The sequence below is a fragment of the Puma concolor genome, chromosome A2, assembly GCF_028749965.1.
Source record: "Puma concolor isolate L17-30 chromosome A2, mPumCon1.1.hap2, whole genome shotgun sequence".
In the NCBI taxonomy this organism is placed as follows: Eukaryota; Metazoa; Chordata; class Mammalia; order Carnivora; family Felidae; genus Puma; species Puma concolor.
This window is the reverse complement of record NC_141668.1, coordinates 24,873,993-24,892,693: the sequence shown is the minus strand read 5'-3', so window position 1 is coordinate 24,892,693 and position 18,701 is coordinate 24,873,993. Positions and strand designations below refer to the sequence as shown.

The 18,701-nt window shown below is 42.4% G+C and overlaps 1 protein-coding gene across 2 annotated transcripts in view; it reads right to left on the bottom strand.

Moving 5' to 3' along the window:
- Positions 1 to 2,024: 2,024 nt before the first annotated feature.
- Positions 2,025 to 18,701, bottom strand: part of RBM28 (RNA binding motif protein 28) — a 31,315-nt gene continuing 14,638 nt past the window's right edge. For both annotated transcript variants that reach the window (XM_086690910.1, XM_025929753.2), the window contains exons 11-19: positions 16,843 to 16,916; positions 15,796 to 15,931; positions 14,705 to 14,769; positions 12,503 to 12,661; positions 9,998 to 10,147; positions 9,611 to 9,685; positions 6,836 to 7,092; positions 6,118 to 6,217; positions 2,025 to 3,762 (exon numbers count right to left, since the gene is read on the bottom strand). In XM_086690910.1, the coding sequence (XP_086547036.1) occupies positions 3,628 to 3,762; positions 6,118 to 6,217; positions 6,836 to 7,092; positions 9,611 to 9,685; positions 9,998 to 10,147; positions 12,503 to 12,661; positions 14,705 to 14,769; positions 15,796 to 15,931; positions 16,843 to 16,916 (1,151 nt within the window). In that variant the 3' untranslated portion in view covers positions 2,025 to 3,627. The remainder of the gene's footprint in view (positions 3,763 to 6,117; positions 6,218 to 6,835; positions 7,093 to 9,610; positions 9,686 to 9,997; positions 10,148 to 12,502; positions 12,662 to 14,704; positions 14,770 to 15,795; positions 15,932 to 16,842; positions 16,917 to 18,701) is intronic.

Here is an 18,701-nt window from a genome sequence, read left to right as displayed (position 1 = left end):
TGGATGTTAACAAAAGGTTTGTTGTTGTTGTTTAACTACGTACCTCCACCTTCATGTTTAATTCAGAAAGTTCCATTCCATGAAACTTTAGGCCCTGAGGCAAAGAAGTGAGCACAAGTCTTGTGCATTAATACTCCCAAGGCAAAGGTAAATGGAGCTGCCCAGATAACCCGTGGTAAGGTGTCCCCAAGGACGATACCATATAAGGAATCCGGTTGTTGAGAAAGTGATGACTGGTCCACATATCACTCATATCACTTTTTAAAAGAACTGAGCAATAACTTTCCAAGCAGTTGAACGATGTTTTAAACATACTGGGTTGCTAAAGCTATCAGAAGAAGCATCTAGATCTAAGAGAATAAGGCAAAGCTATATGAATGAACCCCAATTTTTATCTATCCTAAATATGAATTTATACTTTTGAATGTTAATTATATATATTTGTATGCCCCCAAAAAGTATCTGGTGAGCAGAGTTGGCAAAGGGAAAACAGGTTAGCTGACCGGCAGGTGGTAGATATTCTTAATTATTATCATACCTATATGATTATTATTATATTATATACCTATATTATTATTATTATACCTTAATAAAGTATCTAACTCCCTCCACAGTGCACAGACCTTCCTAGGACAGAAGTGTGGCCAAGCTAGTGTAAGAACATTTCAAACTCGCCAAGTCTCCAGTCTCAAGATAACGCTGGAGATACAGCCCCTGTCCTTTTGTTCTCTCCCAAGAAAGGTTTAATTAAATATTTCCAGGGTCTTTCCTTTATCCATTTTTAAATCAATAAAGGGCATTTTTGACCATTCACTGCAAGATACTGCATTGGCCATATCCCAAGGGTTGCAATGATTCTGAAGAAAGCATCATTTATTACAGCATCAGGTTGGACTAGAGAGTCCAGAACTTTGGACAACATTTCCAACTCTTCTCTGACCTACTGAGTACTGTTTCTTCCTCTGCCCATTTTTTTTTTTTTCATTCAGAAAATATTTACTCATTACCTTTATGTGCCAGGTTCAATTCCAGGTGCTGTTGTCTCCAGGACCAATGAGAGATCAAGTTCCTTTCACAAAGCATACATACTAAGAGAACAAACAAATAATTTCAGATAGACCTGAATGCTAGAACAAAAATAAGCAGAGTAACACAGTTCAGTGATGGGGGCAGGACAGAGGAGAAGAAAAGCCCTTCTTTAGCCAGGAAAGAGCTCCAGGAGGGGTTTACAGCTCAGTTACAGATCTGAGTTGATTAGCAAAAGATCTGAGGGAAAAGCTCTCCAGGTGAAGGGAACAAACACAAAGGCTCTGAGGTGGCAGAGACAAAGGAACTGGAGGAAGTCCTGGCGGCAGAGATGGATAAAGACAAGTAGGGGAGGTGATAGGGGCTCAACTGAGGGCACTGCATGTTACGGGAAGGAGTTAACATTTCAACCAAAGTGAGATGAGAAACCACTGAAGGGTTTTAAGCAGGAGCTACACCATCCCAACCCTGGGGCAGACTTATTGAGGACCACGGGTATGAAGGACACTAAACAGAGAATGAAGAGGTTTTCTCTAGAAAGGGGCCTCAGGGACCAGGGTGAGACATGAAGCACATCTTCAGGTCATCCTGGGGCCAAACATTAATGGGCTGACCAATTATGGGGGCTGACCAATTATGGGGGCTGACCCCCTCCTCTAGCCCAATCCCCTGGAACCGGGATCCCCTGGCAATATCATGGACTTACTCTACTCGGACTGTTCCAGACATGGAGCAGCCACACTGAAGTTCTTCTAAAATCTGATTCCTTGTGACTTTTACTCATCTGCTTCCACGTATCCTTCTGGGCTCTACTAAAAGCTAATAAGACCCCAAGAATTCCCTTCTCAGGCACGTCAGTACGAGTTTCCTTGAGTTACTCATGTGACTTTTTAAACTTTTTATTATGGAAAATTTCAAATGTCCACAAAATCAGAGCGAATAGATAATCTCCATTTACCTACAACCAGCTTCAACAATAATCAACTCGTGACTCACTGTTTTCCGTCTGACATTTTTATTTCCTTCGCCAACTTGGTCATCACATTTGTCTTACACATGTGCTCTGGCCAACCCAGAGGCCTAGCAGCTGACTCACCAGAGACATCCCATTTCCACTACAACAGCCAAACAGTCCGATTACACGTGTGGCAGCCACACTGTTGCTTCATAATGTGAATTCGGTGGACCCGACTTTCCCACCAGAACTTATGCAGTAGGGTTTTTGAACCCAAGTGAAGGAATTTATGTTTGTTCCCAGTGATTTTCACCTTATCAGGTTTAACCCATTCCTCAGGCTATCATGATCTTTTTGGATCTACACTAGTATTTATTCACCATCCCTCCCAGCTTTTGCGATACCTCTAAAATTTTGGAAGTAACCAATCATCTCTATCCTGAGTTTAAAAGAGGAGTATGGGGGCACCTACCTGGGTGGCTCACTCGGTTGAGTGTCCAACTTTGGCTCCGGTCATGATCTCGCGGTTCTGGAGTTCAAGCCCCAGATTGGGCTCACTACTCTCAGTGCAGACCCCACTTCGGATCCTCTGTCTCCCTCTCTCTGCCCCTCCCCAAACTGTGCGCTCGCTTGCGCGCTCGCTCTCTCTCTCTCTCTCTCTCTCTCGCAAAAATAAAGAAAACATTTAAAAAAAGGAGTATGAATTACAATGAATGAGTTAGAAAAAGAGCAGAGCCAAAAAGGATAAGAGAAAAACTTTACATTCCTTACGCTATAGATAAGAAACCTGCGGCTCAGAGAGTCTGTGTTTGGTTCAAGGCCACCCATTAGGTTAAGGGCAGGACAGGCTCGACCCTAGGCCTCATGTTCAGAGCTCCTTCCATCAGACCTTACCTCTGTAAGTCCTAAGGAGGAAAGAAAATGTGGGTTATCACCAGCTAGGCTAGTGTCTGTGGGGCACTGCAGACTGATTTCTACTCAACTACTAATAATAACCCACTCATCTGGCAAACAATGATCAGATGTTGCTCTCTGCCAGGACTCACTGCCCTCAGTGACTTTCCCAGTCACTGGGAGAAAGTGGGGGAGAGAGAGAGCAATCTCTCAGAGATTAGGCTGGAAATCATTTTTCTCCATTCTTACTTAATGCCTGCAGTATGTGGAACTATGTAACTGAATGAGAGGAAAGTCAAAAACGTTCATTAATAATAAAGGATTCACATCTATTAGAAATGATCATTTGTTATTAAAAAAAGCCACAAAAGATCTCATTTAAAGAAGACCCTTAACAAAATAGACATCTTAAAAATTCACCCCTCAAGAATGCTCTTTACAATTTTTTCCATTTGAGAAAGGAAGGATTAAGTGAGTAACAGTTATAGACACAATTCACACGGTAACCTGGATAATACACAAGAAGCATCCAAATGTTTTTCTGAGCTTTCTCTTTGTGGTTCACTAATCACCCACCGGGGAGGGCCCAAAGTTCAAACATGCAGAGCCCAGGGGGCCTCTCACCAAAGTGGTGGTGAACTGGGTAGGAAAGGGAGTGTCCTATCAGAGAATAACATGAGGGCGTGGAGGGAGATCTGGGAGCTTTACCAAGAAGTGCACAATCCAGCTTCTTATCCAGTCTGCTACCATCATCAACTATCAAACCATTTGCTCCTCTTCGCAAGAGGTGCTCCTTTAGAAGGTCCCAATAATTTCTGCTTATATTGTTCGACCAGCTGGTTGAAGCGGATTTCAGTCTTATTTCCCTTAGCTTTTCTCCTAGGTGTCTATAAATGAAATAGGGAAAAACAAGATTATGAATTTCAAGCACTGAATATCACCTTACCCTTAACACCACCCAAGAGAGAAAATAAGAAATCCTGTTCACCACAAGAGGTGAACTTCCAGAGAGTGACCCTTAGAAAATGCAAAATGAATTGTCCACTGGCAAGAAACCAGACCAGGAATGCCTAAGAGAAGGGCCCCTCTAAAACACTGCAGGTGCTCCTGAGCTCTAGCCCTTAGATGCTCACGTGAGTCTTCTTGCAAAAGAGTCAGCCCAGAGTCTAGACCTTCTCGCTGGCCCTTTCCCTTAACAAGAATACTGCTTATGGGATTTCAGAGACAGAGCTCCATAAGATAGTACAACATGGATCAGACTTCCCAGAGACAGATTCCTTGAGGAGGAGGAGAAGCTAATGCTTCCTTTGCCCTTGAAACTTAACAGAAAGGGACTAGGGAAGGAGAAAAGAATGCTTGACCTCAGATGTTCAAGAATGTAGAACAACCATTTTCTACTAAAAGAAACTAGGGCTGCTTGGGAAAATGGCTAACGCCAGGACCAGGGGAAAAATTATGTAAGATGAGCTGCAACATCGGGTTGTACCAGAAAGCAAGGACACTACCACAGACAGGCTCATATCAGAAAGCATCGAGAGCCACCCTGAAGGGCCTTCTGCTGGCCTAAGATGGGACAAGAATAATAACTATATTTGACTGAAACATATCAAGTATACAAAAACTTACGAATCTATAGTACTAAAAAAATCTCACTGGTAGGGCACCAAATCACTACTCTGAAAACGGACAAAGAGAAATGAAATCAAGCATTTATCCTGCCTTTCCAACATAAATGGTATTGCATGGTAACCAAATAGTTGACAAGGGAAAATTCTTTTCTCTAAAGTTCTACTAAAACAATGTAGAACTGAGGAAAAACAAAAACAAAAACAAAACCCTAAAAAACCACCATCTGGAACCCATATTGAAATCACAGATCTAGATAGCAATCATCAGTATGTGCTAAAACCATCAGGTGAGAAGCTGATGGGAACTTTACAAACAGAAGACAGGCAGACAACCCCTAAGCCTACAGATCTACTGATCAACCCCTGAGCATCACTAAACATGGGGCAACCAGACATTATGTGCCTTAGGGTGTCAACGCACCAGAAAGCACCCAGCACTACCCATGAAATACTCTTGCCAAGAAAAGTGAACTTGAGGGGCACCCGGCTGGCTCAGTTGGTGGAGCGTATGACTCTTGATCTTGGGGTTGTGCCTTCCAGCCCCATGTTGGGTGTAGAGATTACTTAAAAATAAATAAAATCTTTCAAAAAAAAAAAGAAAATGGAACTTGACTCTAATCAAGCCGGTACATCTAGCTACCAGTTTACAGGCACTACATGGTTATCACAGGAACAAGTTAAATGATACCACAAGGAAGCAAGCAGCTAAAGTTAAAACGTAATACATTCTAAAGGGCAAATGACTCAGTTTCTCCAAGGAATTATCAGCATGGAAAAAGGGAGGTGATAAGGAAGAGTATTATAGGGGGAAAAAAAGATTTAAGAGATATAAAAACCAAATGTAATGTGTGGACTCTTTCTGGACCTTGATTTGTACTAGCCAACTATAACAGAACATTTTTGAGGCAACTGGGGGCATTTTAATATGGGTTGCATATTAAATGATATTAACGGCTTCCTATTAATTTCATTAAGTATGATAATGGCATAATATATGTATATTTTTAAGGCCTGGTAAGTTGGAGATGCATTCTGAGGTATTTTTCTGAGCAGTATACCTCATTTTCTTATAAGGCATATTTATATGCGAAGCAGTTTGCTTTAATATGTTGTGGGCAGGGGACAGTATGTATGAGGAATAAGAAAATAAGATAATTGTTGAAATAGAGTAACTGATACACTTGGTCCTCTCCACTATTTTATTTATAATATTTATTTATTTTTTATTTATTCATTTTTCAACATTTTTAAGTGCTCTCTATACCCAATGTGGGGCTCGAACTCACGACCCTGAGATCAAGAGTCAGCCAGGTGCCCCTATTTTTTTAAATTTAATTTTTTTTTTTTTTAGTAATCTCTATACCCAACATGGGACTCAAACTCACGAGCCCAAGGTCAAGAGTTGCATGCTCTTCTGAGTTAGCCAGGTGTCCCAGATTCTCTCCACTTTGAAAACTATATATTTACCTCAACATCCTCTATAAAGCTGTAGTCCTGCATGTAGCTGCAATCCAGAAGCCCTTTCTTTTTGCTTAACTAATCAGGGCACAAAAGCGGCTGCCAGCCCCGGGCAGAGCTATGCTATACCAAAGCCTGGTGCCCTACAGAACTCACCTGCTTGGAAGGTAATTTCTGCTTCTCTTGCTTCTGCTGGTTTATCTGGGGCTTTGGCTTTTTGGGAGGGAGAGACTTCACTTTGCCTTTGTCCCGGAGCCTGAAATAAGAGGTCAAGTAAGTGTCACTCTGAGTTCTTCCTCTAACTGGCACCTCTGAGGCTGTCTAAGCCAGAAGATAAAATTCCTTTTTTAACACTGGCTCTAAGTCCATGACAAGTCATTCTAAAAAAGAATACTGTAACAGAATACCCTAAGGCTCAACATTTTGTATTTGTTGTTTCAGCTTAAAACCTCACAGGATCCTCAAACACCTTCACTTATTTAACAAATATTTTGTAAAGACTGGCTTTTGTGGATAGCACTAATCTGTTGCCTCAAATAGGATCTGCAAGATAACCTTGAGTAGGTGGGCCTCAGCCAACAGAGACAGCCCTGCAGATGGGAGGAGGCTCTTCAGAAGAGGGAAAAAGGCACGAAGGCCTGCCCTAGAAGGCTGCCCCGAGGTCTCCTCTGCTAGTGCTTCTTCCAGCCTCCTGGTGGTCCAAGAGCACATCTCTGCTAGTGTAGAGATGCCTGCACGCGAACCCCTCGTGGGGGACTGACACGGTACTAAACATCCCTTTCATCCAAACAAAAGCTACAATAAGAAAGCATTAAGTGAGAACAAACCCTTTTAGAAGCCACCCACTGCTCTATGCCACAGTCCTGCATCTCACCTGATTTTGGGGCCTCGGTGTGAGGGGAGCACCAGGACCTTCCTTCTCTTCCTTCCATCAGGCAGCTCCACCTGCTCCACTTCAGCCTTGGTCTGGAACCCCGTCCACGAGGTAGAATGCACCTTTCCCTTCTGCTCCAGGGCGGCCTTGCTTTGTTCCTGTGTGTGGTTTTGAGCTGCTTTCCGCTGCCGGTCTTTTCCAAGCACTGGCTGTTCCTGCTGGGGCTCACCGGTTGCAGGCTTGGATTTCACTTTTTGCTGCATAAAACAAGAGACTGCCATCCGGTTTCTGGATGAGGCTTATTTGCTGGAAACACTCAGCAGAAAAGGAGCTTTATGTGAGCGTAGTGAAAGCAGGGGACTTCTTCCCCTGAATAGTTACAAATTATAGGAAAGTGAATATATAGTAACAGATGGTTACCAGTTTGGGGGACATGAAACCACTACTTCCCTCCCCATATGCAGAGACAGGGGAAAGTACATGTATGTCCAAGACTCAAAAGCCAGTAGGAACATGCCAGTAGCATGGGACAATTACCAAAGGTGTAACACGTGTGTGAGAGGAATCCCAGAGGGAGAAGAAATATTTGAAGTAACCGGGCTGAAAGTTTTCCAAACTTAGTGACAGATACTAAACCACAGATCCAGGAAGCTCAGCCAAATATATACCAGTAACTCAACACCCAGGCACATCATACAAAACTGCAGAAAATTAAAGACCAAGTGAAAATCTGGAAAGTAGCTGGGGGGAGGGGGAGGGTAGAGAATACCTTACCTACAGAGGATTACACTGAACTCTTCAGAAACCATGTAAGAAAGAAGAGAACACAGAAATATTTAAAGTTTGGGTGGGGGGGGGAGGGGGAGTCACCAACTTAGAATTCTGCATCTAGTATAATTATCATTCAAAAGTGAAGGAGAAATAAAGATTTTCTCAAAAAAAGAAATAAAAACCACACACACACACACCCCAAAAAACTAAAAGAAGGAATCTGTCACCAGGGGACCTATCTTGCAAGAAAGGCTAAGTGAATTTCTTCAAAGGAGGAAGATGACCTAGGTCAGAAACTCAAATCTACATAACGAAAGGAAGAACACTAGAGAAGGAATAAATGAAGTGAAGATGCGGAAAAGATGCTATGAGAAGGAAGGCATAAGGTGTTACAGATTTATGTTGCACTGTAGTAGAAGAAAAAGCAGATTCACATGAAATTAGTGTAATAATTGACACAACAAAGATCTGCTATGAGCCTGTACTGTGCCAGTGTCAGTTTCTAAGGTAAGGGTCCAGAGGGAAAGAACAATGTTTCCCTTTCAGTACTTTCAACCTAGTGGAGACAAGAGACACACAAACAAAGCAAAGTGAAAAACTAAAGATCTTAGGGAAGTTCACGAAAGTACAAGTAAGGAGGTCTTACCTCTTCTGAGAGAGGTAGAAAAATGCTAGAGGAAGCACATTTGATCTGAACATGAAAACTGTGTAGAAGTATTCTTGAGCCAAGGGAAAGGGGCAATTTTACACAAAGAGCAGTATGTACACAAGTATAGGCAACAAAAGAGCCATCTGAGTAGTTTTCTAAGTCACTAGCTTCAGAATCACTCCACAGCAATAGCTTACAGCAGTAAATAAGTCTACATCTAGAACAACAAAGCTGCCTTGAACAAGAACCAGATCCCAGGTTTTCCGACCCAAGACCACTGTATTAACCACCGAAACTGCTCTTCTATTGGTCAGTCCACCATACACACCACAAAGAGTACAAATATTTGGTATATAAGCAAGTTAAGATATGCTATCAATGGACGCTGTAGGAGTTATGGTATCAAGAATAACCTGGCCTCCTACGCCCTGGGGAAGATGGGTAAGAAAATGAGTGCTGACTGTGTGCTGACCATGCACTGTTACCACTTAATCCCGGGCAATCATGCGAGGTAGATGCTGTTGATCCTATTTTACAAACGAAACTGAAGCTGAGAAAGGTACTAACTTGCTAAGGAACTCAGAGGAAGAGCCTGAGCCTGACCATGACCGTAAGTATTCCTGTGCTTGTTCTTTCCTTGACACCACACTGGTTTAAAAACAACACTAAAACACTATCAGGCATCACACTCCTGGAGCCATCTAAGAATTCTGGAAGAGATAGATGAAATCTACAGCAATGTAAAACTTTCATCTGGGCCACTACCTCTGACATGTACCATCACCAAACACTGTACTGGCATTGCTCATCGCTAATAATATCAGCCTGATTCTCCTCTCTCCTTCCTTTCCCTTCTGTGGAGCTATCACAGGATAGGCTAGCAGAGGAGAAGATGGCCTGAGAGTTCTAGGGAACTAAGAGTAAAGGGTAACAAAGAACTGATTCAGGTAGAGAGACCTATTTCAAGGGTGCAGAACCACAAACTGAACAAATCAGGAGTTTAAATATATTGTTTTAACTGAAATAGTTTTTTTTTTAAGCTTATTTATTTATTTTGAAAGACAGAAAGTGTGCACGCGAGTAGGGGAGTGGCAGAGAGAGAGGAGGAGAGAATCCCAAGAGAGAATCTGCACTGTTGGTGCAGAGCCTGATGCAGGGCTTGAACTCACAAACCGTGAGATCATGACCTGAGCTGAAATCAAGAGTTGGACACTTAACCAACTGAGCCAAGGTGTCCCTGAAATAAATCGTTTTAACTGAACTGTACACTTAAAAATAGTAAATTCTGTGTTATGTGTATCTGACCACAATTAAAAACAAACAAACAAAAACAGAAAAACATTTCAGTGCTGTACCAGGCTGCGCTGAATCCTCAGTTCCTTTATTTTAAGTTTCCTTCGATCTTCCAAAGAGAACTCCACTATCGGTCTCTGTGTCAAAAGGAAAATGTCATTCAATAGATTTCTTAATTTCTGAGTGCAATGACCTAAGCTGTCCTCCACTACTCCCCTCTCTCCTGCTCACTTACTCTACTTAAAGGTAGGGTGCCAGTTCCGCAAGCAGGCTGTCCAATTTAGATTTCAATTCCTTCTAATCATCAGCTGAATCACTGCTATTCCCTCCACCGACTGGCTACTCTTCCCCACCACACACAAGTCAGAGGACACTGGACATAAAGGAGAGAAATGGTTTTCTGCAAATGGCCCTCAGAGGATCAGGTCTCCCCACAGGAAAAGGCTCACCTTCAGAGGCCCAAAGATCTCGGGATTGTTGTTGATGTGGCGAAGGGCTGTCAGGGCATGCTCGTGCTCCTGGAACTCTGCAAAGGCATAGCCCAGGGACTGACCCTTAACCTTTCCATGCGCTCCTTTGAGATCTCGCATCACCCTACACTAAAAGTACAGCAAGAAAACAAAAATCCTTGATTACAGGATAAGAACATGAACAGATTCACTAAGTAATCAGGTTACTGGAACAGAATCCTGATCTATATCACCATCACAACAGTCATACTGGAAAACATACTTACCAGTGTCTGTCTTAATAGAATACACCTACTAGAAAGCACAAAACCAATTAAATAGATACCTTCTGGCTCTCTAAGAGTTTACAGAGACCAATAAAAACCTATATATAAGCACGTAAATAAAACAAACTTCCTCCCCCCAAAATTATGACAGCTAACTGCTAATAATACATATAAGTTGAGAGGTTTATAGAACTTTAAACTATACAAGTTATCAGTAAGGATGAAGCACCACCCATAGATCTCATCACTGAAGAAACCACTGAAAAAGGAAATTACTGAAGAAGGGAAAGAAGGCCTGATGGCTTTAGTTAAGAAATACATTCAGGGGCGCCTGGGTGGCGCAGTTGGTTAGGCGTCCGACTTCAGCCAGGTCACGATCTCGCGGTCCGGGAGTTCGAGCCCCGCGTCGGGCTCTGGGCTGATGGCTCAGAGCCTGGAGCCTGTTTCCGATTCTGTGTCTCCCTCTCTCTCTGCCCCTCCCCCGTTCATGCTCTGTCTCTCTCTGTCCCAAAAATAAATAAAACGTTGAAAAAAAATTTTTTAAAAAAGAAATACATTCAGGTGTGGGGAAGAACCTGCCTAACATATAACCTAGAAAAACAGGAAGAAGCTTCAGCTGGCTTTGCTCAGAGCTCAGATTGTCTCTGGTGTGATGTTTCCTTAAATCCTTTACTTAAATGTAACAAGCATCCTGGGGCATTGAAGATACCATATCATAGCAGTCTATCTTAGGATACTGTTTATATGCTATTACTCCTAGAAGCTGTAGTTACCACATAATGGAGAAATGTAGGTATTAAGGACATGTGGATGCTGCATTTGGTATACTTCTGGTACTTCTCTGTCCCTAGAGCTGTGCCATGTACTATAGAGAAACCAAGAAAAGCATAAAATGGTTCCTGTCCTCAAGAAGCTTATAATCTTGCTGACATACTATACCTTCATGAGGTGAGCATATGAAAGAATTAAAGAGAAAATTCAATACAGTGCAAACACTGTAAACTCCTAAATTTTCCTAACTGATGATGTACAGGCGCTTACTAAGTATTGTGGATGCTGATATGAGAAATTTCACAAGTGACCCCTACACCAGTAACACTTTGAACAGTTTTACTAAGAGCAGTGTCAGATATGTGCTGATATGTTCACATTCTCTCATGTAATTCCCCAAATACCAATGCCATACATTTTAAGAGATTTTCCAGGATTAGGAAAACAGCTTATAGTCACCAATCAGAGCAAAGCAGATTTATAATACTGGCTACGTTACTTATTCAATAGGTACTGATGAGAGATGACTATGTTCCAGGTACTCTGCCAAGGACTAGGAACAGTGGGATACCTACTCTCCAAGAGCTCAGTGTGGTCGGGAGAAATTACTGGCAGACAATTACAGGACAGTGTAATAGTAAGTGCTATCACAAAGGGTTACAGAGGGTGCTGTGGGGGCAGGGGAACAGTGTCTGCACTCACTGTGTAATCAAGTCTTGGTCTGAATCCAGTGTTTGTCTAATACAACTGTTGAAGACCCGTGTGGCTCTCTGTGCTTACCACATACCACTGAGGACTCTTTTTATACAGTACGGGCCTAAATGGCAGTAAAATGTTCTTCTAAAGACCAAACTACACAGATTGTTTTCTCTGCAAAAAAATTAACATTACAGCACCTGCTATGATGCTGAGCACATAGCAAGCATGCAAATTAATTCGTGAGGCAGACACTTCCTCGCATTCTGCTGCAACTTGGACAGTGTGTGTGAAAGGCCGTTCTTTTTTTTTTTAAGACTGTCATTTAAAGTTTTTCTTTATTTTGAGAGAGAGAGAGAGAGAGAAGGGGCATGAGGGAGGGGCAGACAGAGAGAGAGAGAGGGAGAGAGAGAGGGAGAAGGCACATGGGGGTGGGGCAGGGGGCGAGAATCCCAACCAGGCTCTGTGCTGTCAGCACAGAACCTGACTCAGGGCTCAATCCCATGAACTGTGAGATCATGACCTGAGCCAAAATCAAGAGTCAGACGCTTAACCAACCGAGCCACCCAGGTGCCTCTGAAAGGCAGTTCTAAGAAGAGAAAATAAACAAGCAAACGTGAAAACTACCTTAACTGTTGACAACGTGTCCAAAAAAAACGCTGTCAATCTGCTAGCACCACAGTCTGAAATAAATGCTCAAAACGACCCATGATGAGTACTGAAGTTGTGGGTGGGCAGGGCCAACTCTCACCTCCTTGAGGCGCACCCCTTTTTCCCCTCGTGTGGCATTCAGCAGCAGCTTTCTGAGCTCTTTGTCATCCACAGCCTTTGGGAGGTTGTGCAGGCAGAGCCTGGTCTGGGAGACAAAGATATTCTGGTCCTTGAGTTTCTGATGTTTCAGCAGCTCAAACTGAAAGAACAATAAACTGTTAACAATACAATCTACCTTTTAAAAATGCAGGTTCCTAATTCTCCAAAAGGAACAAACTGTGACCAACCCCCCCCCCCAAATCCAATAACCATGCATATAGAAAAAAGAAAGGAAATCGCCCACCCGCAGCCTTATGATGTGTAGCCTAGGGAAAGACAGGTTCAAAGAGGCCAGATGGTGGGTATGTGGTAAGATCATGGGCTCTGGATTCAGACTAAATTAGAAATCCATTCTAACTGGCGAAGTTACATGAAATTTTTTAAGCCTCAGTTTTTCCCCCTACAAAGTGGAACTGTAGATCAAAATACCAATCTCTCAGCACTGATGTGAGGCTGAAATGAAGTAATACACAAAAAAATCCCAAACTCAAAAGCTGGCCTAAAGCAAATAATACATAATCCTGTGGTTAACGTCTATGCCCAGTCCTTATCTGTCCACCAACTCAAACTAATTTTCTAGTTTTTCCAAAAGGATGTGGAATTTATTTACAGAATACTTGCTAGAATGTTGTCTCGACTCTGCCACCTTGAGGCAGAAGACTGTCTATGATCACAGAGATGAATTCTGCTTCTAGAGCACTGGCCTCAAGGATGTTGCACCAGTCCCAGGGGTCCACTCTCCAAAGTGAGAGGATAACATTCTTTTCCTGCTTTGTTTTTAAAATTAGGTTAGTAGATGGGGGCGCCTGGTTGACTCAGTCGGTTAAGCGTCCAACTTGGGTTCAGGTCATAATCTCACTGTTTGTGGGTTTGAGCCCCATATCAGGCTCTGTGCTGACAGCTCAGAGCCTGGAGCCTGCTTCAGATTCTGTGTCTCCCTCTCTCTCTGCCCCTCCCTAGCTCCTGATCTCTTTCTTTTTCTGTCAAAAATAAATAACATTAAAATTTTTTTTTAAATTAGATTAGTAGAAAAAAAGTTTTAAATTAAATTTTTTCTTTAATCAAGTCTCATTTCTGCTGTTCCTTATTTGGTAAAGGTCCTAACAAATTACAAAATGATCAGAGTCTCTGATAATGAATATTAAAGGGTTATTTGAAGTGGCTCGCATGCCTACGTTCAACAGTCTTAAAAGAAACAACTGTGAATTATGATGCATATAATCCAGTGAGTTTTTTGCTAGAAAAATTCATTCTAAGGGAAAATTAAATGTGTCACTATCACATTGTGATAGGCAATGTGATAAAGGGCATATAATGCCCCCCAAACACCATGGTTTCCAGATGTTCACTACTAAAAAAGTTGTGAACATGAGTCTAGAAACTGTACACCGAAAAAACACACTGCCTCTTGGTGTCATTATATTCTCATCTCTGTTCTCCATCTCTGTACCTTCAGACTCCAAAGCTAATTGTCTTTTTTTTTTTTTTAAACATTTATTTATTTTTGAGACAGCAGATACAGTGTGATTGGGGGAGGGGCAGAGAGAAGGAGACACAGAATCCGAAGCAGGCTCCAGGCTCTGAGCTGTCAGCACAGAGCCCGACACAGGGCTCGAACTCACAGACAGGGAGATCATGACCTGAGCTGAAATCAAGAGTTGGCCACCTAACCAATGAGGCACCAGGCACCCCCTAATATGATTTTTCTAATCTGAACATAACCTCCTACCAAAAAAGGACATCTTAACTCTTCCAAGAACCCCATCTACCTCTTTCCCTACTAACTCCAGCCTATTCTCATCTTCCTTTCTTATGTCATTCTGTATTTACACTGACACTTAATTATACACAGCCTTGGCCTCCATGCTGTAGAAAGCATACTATATGGCCAACACTTACTGCTGGGCATCGGGAAATTACACAAGAAGACCCAGTCCTTATAATGGCATACAATGCTCTTGTATTATGTTCAGTGTTGGCTTCTTTGCTGTTTCATCTGTATGTTTTCCTCTAACAAGAGCATAAGCAGGGTCTGTGACTGATGCTTAGCTCTCTGATAAGCACCTCCAGCATTCAACAGTTATTATTTACTGATTTGTACGAAGTCATGCAGATCCCGTAGGCTGGCGCCTAATCTACCCACCCGTTCTCTTTTGGCCATATCAGCGGCGCTCACACCCTCAGCAGCCTTAGTCCCAGCACGAATCACTGCAGAAAGAGGGAAAAAGGCCAAGACATCAGCAAGGGAATTTTCACTGAGCAACAAGAGGAATGTGATTTGAATGATGCAAGCTCTTTGTACAGGCCCAGAGGACTATGCTGGCCAGGACATAGTGGCATTTGGGTAGGTCCAGAAATAGGCTACAGGGCTAAGTTCTCAGCTCTGAGCGGCTCTCAAGGACTAAAAACTGAACATTTTGTGAATTTGTTCCTTTTCTCCTTCCCTCCCCTCAAAAACTTCATGTGCATGCCCGAAGTCTAGTGGAAAGGCCTAGAGGAAGGTCTGAAAGGAAGTACATTTTAGATATTTGGAATACAAAACCGCTCTACTTGTAACCTGCCCTTGGAATTTTACTGTCCCTCATGTATTAAGTACTGTACTTAGTACTGCCAGTAGAAAGCAGTGAGTTAAGCCAACCCGAAAACAGCAATATGGCCATAAGAGGCCTAGAACTGAAGGCTAACAGCCTTACATCACCAGTCCAGGCTGTGCAGCTGGGCAGCAGGTGGGCTGACAAATACTGCATGACCTAGAGGAAGGGATTTTTTTTTAATTGAAGCTAATTTCTGATTATCTTTCTGACATTAAAGGAAAGGTACTGAGCACACAATTTATATTCATAATCCAAAAAAGCAATAATTTTAGTGATAATTTTCAACTCCTTCAGGAAAATTATCAGAACTCATGACAAGAAGCAAAGGCAATTTGAATTTTTCCTCCCTCTTTGCCCTGCTAATCCTCTGATCTAAAGGTCTAAAAGCTAGCAGGCAGACAAGAGATGGGCGAAGTCTTCCTAACAGAAAGCTACATCTGCTAAAGTGGAATAATATAATGATGTTATATTATAAGCTATAGTGTTATATTATAAGCTAAAGTGGAATAATATAATGCTGGTAAGGAGGACATGTGGGTTTTCAATTTGAAACATGCCCCCAAACATCCTACTGCTGCTCACCACCACTGCACAGGGCCAGCTACTCAAGCCTGGTTCACAGCTCCCTCCAACTACTCACAGCCTTCTCTGGCCAGGTAAAGGTTCCGGGTTCCAGTTGGCTTCTTCACCTTCTTTGTCTGGAGCTTTGCAGCCTCGTCACGCGTCACGGCCAAGTCGATTCTGAGCAGTCGGCCATCCAGTTTAAGCCCACCACCCTGTAACAGACCGCAACTCTCTCTCTTAAAATTCATAATGGGTAGAAATTAAGCACCTAACAAGGAATGCCAAGGAAAGGGAAAACAGCAAACCCCAATTATGCTGTGGAACCCAACCCCTAGGATGTTTTAGCCCAGGCGGGTGCAGGTGGACCACTGAGTCTAATACTTAGTATAGCTGTGCAAAAGGCCACGTGTAGGGGTGCCTGGCTGGCACGGTCAGTAGAGCATGCGACTCTTGATTGCAGGGCTGTGAGTTCAAGCCCCACGGTGGGTGTGGAGCCTACTTAATTAAAAAAAAAAAAAAAAAAAAGCCACGTGTACACTTAGGGCAGTTAGCAGTAATTTATTTTATAGGAGTTGATTAGTACCAAAGTAGGCCCGAATTAAAGAAAATGATCTTTAAATTCTAAAGAAAGCTAACAAAATGGTAGTGTTAACTCTACTTAAGAGAATTTAAGAGATAATGGCAATACAGGATAATTTATCTCAGAACAATTTATACTGGGCTATAGAACACACAGAAAAATTCTCCATCACCCATACATTTTCTCTCATTTACTCCACTTCATAGATGACCTTAATCCCTTCTTGTCCCATCAGCCTAGGATAGAGGCTGACGTACAAACAGTAATCAATAAACATTAGATACATTTTTAACCTGTTTCCTTACTTATAAAATAGGTATAATAATTTTACTTACGTTACATACCCCCGTAGAAGTGATATAAGGATTAAATAAGGTAATACATACAAAGCTCGGTGTCTAACACACACTAAGTTCTCAGTAAGTGTTGGCCTTATCTTATTACATGATTGACAGTAATCATCAAGCTGTATGTGAACAGCAGACTCTGGCCTTTGGAGCCATTATCCCCTAAATTATGGAGTAAAAGAAATGTCCTCCTTACCTCAGTCTCTGGAGAAGCAGCTTCAAGGCATTTCTGCGCTGCTTCTTGAGTCATGAACTGGGCAAATGCACAACCTGCACAGAGACAAATTAAGTGACATGCCAAACTCCCCTGGCCCACCAGGGTGCCAAAGATAACACTACACATGGCGACAGCCTGAGACGAAGCAGACAAGACTCCCATCTTGTTAGGGTGCTACGAGACAGGCACCGTGTCGGGCACTGAAGGTGCAAAGGCAGACAAAAGAGGACAGGTGCTTATCGTGAAATTTTACTATTACTTCATCATCTTTTCCAATGCTTCTTAGAACTTCAGTCTCACCATCGCTCTCCTTAGTAAGAAAAAGCCACAAGATATGGTAGAGATATTCTACTCGATTCAGCATCACTTACTGCTTGCCTTTTAGAGGAGTAAAAAATGAGGCAGGAACCACTTAACCTGAAATTAATTACATATTTCACTGTCATCAAAGCTACGTGGGAGACATCAGATATGGGCAGACTGACCTCTTGGAGTCAAAGTCCCTGGCCTCTATCGCATGAATACAGCAGTGAACCAGAAAGCCATAAGCTCAATTCCTGACTCATACTCTAGAATTTGCAAAGGCACACCTTTGCCCTGGTTAGACGCAGGGCCAATCAACCCATCCTAATTTCTGCTACTGATAAAAAGCAGTTTTTATAAGCAAAGAAAAAAAGTTCACCTTATAGTAGACTCCAAAAAAGAAATACAAGTCTCATAATATTTTGCTAGTATTCCTTTATACAAATTTAAATATTCCCTCATATATGAAAAAAATGTCAAACTTCCTAGAGCTACTGGGGCACTGATTGATCTTTTGTCCCCTACAAGAATGAATGGCAGCAGACTGACACAACACATGTGGCAGGCCGACCCAAAAGTCACCATCTAGGTGAGGTCTTCCCTGCCTCCTCCAGGCAGAGCCAAGTACCCCCCGCCCTCGTCCCCCTCAGTCCTCCAATCACATCTCTCTATTACAGCACTGGTCAGGTGGCATTATCTCAAACAGAATGAGTGTCTCAGGAGTAAGGCCCATGTTTCTTGGCTGTTTCTATATTGTTAGCACCTATCATAGTGTCTGGCATTAACAGACACTCAATAGAAGAAACGAACGATACAGAAAGAAAGGAAGGAAGATGGAGGAAAATGTTTCTAATAGGCAGAATAGCTTATTCATCCAATTTGAAGAAAATGTGTACTTCTCTCTGAATGGGTAAGAATTTTATTACTGGAATTCCCAGGGTCAGTATTGGGTTTAGACTTAACACTTTCCTAAAGTCTAAATTTTTAGCTCTCCTAGACAGCAAAATGGCATGCTGACAGAGATAAATGGTAGGAGGAGGCCAAGGCTGTGTGAGTAGGCAAAAAAATTTAGTATGAGCTAGAAAAAGACAACACATTAAAAAAATAATGAAAACTATGCTTACTAAGATTATTAACTCTGAGCTAATATTAATAGACCAAGAAAGAGACTGAGCAAGTTAAGTATTGACTACATTCTGAAAATACCAACCCAATACACTACTGCGCTCAAAAGAAACAAAAGATATCATCAAAGTAAAGCAATATCCTACAGTACTTGGAACATTCTACGCAATTCTAGTCATCTGTTTTTATTTTATTTATTTTTTTTTCAACGTTTATTTATTTTTGGGACAGAGAGAGACAGAGCATGAACGGGGGAGGGGCAGAGAGAGAGGAAGACACAGAATCGGAAACAGGCTCCAGGCTCTGAGCCATCAGCCCAGAGCCTGACGCGGGGCTCGAACTCACGGACCGCGAGATCGTGACCTGGCTGAAGTCGGACGCTTAACCGACTGCGCCACCCAGGCGCCCCT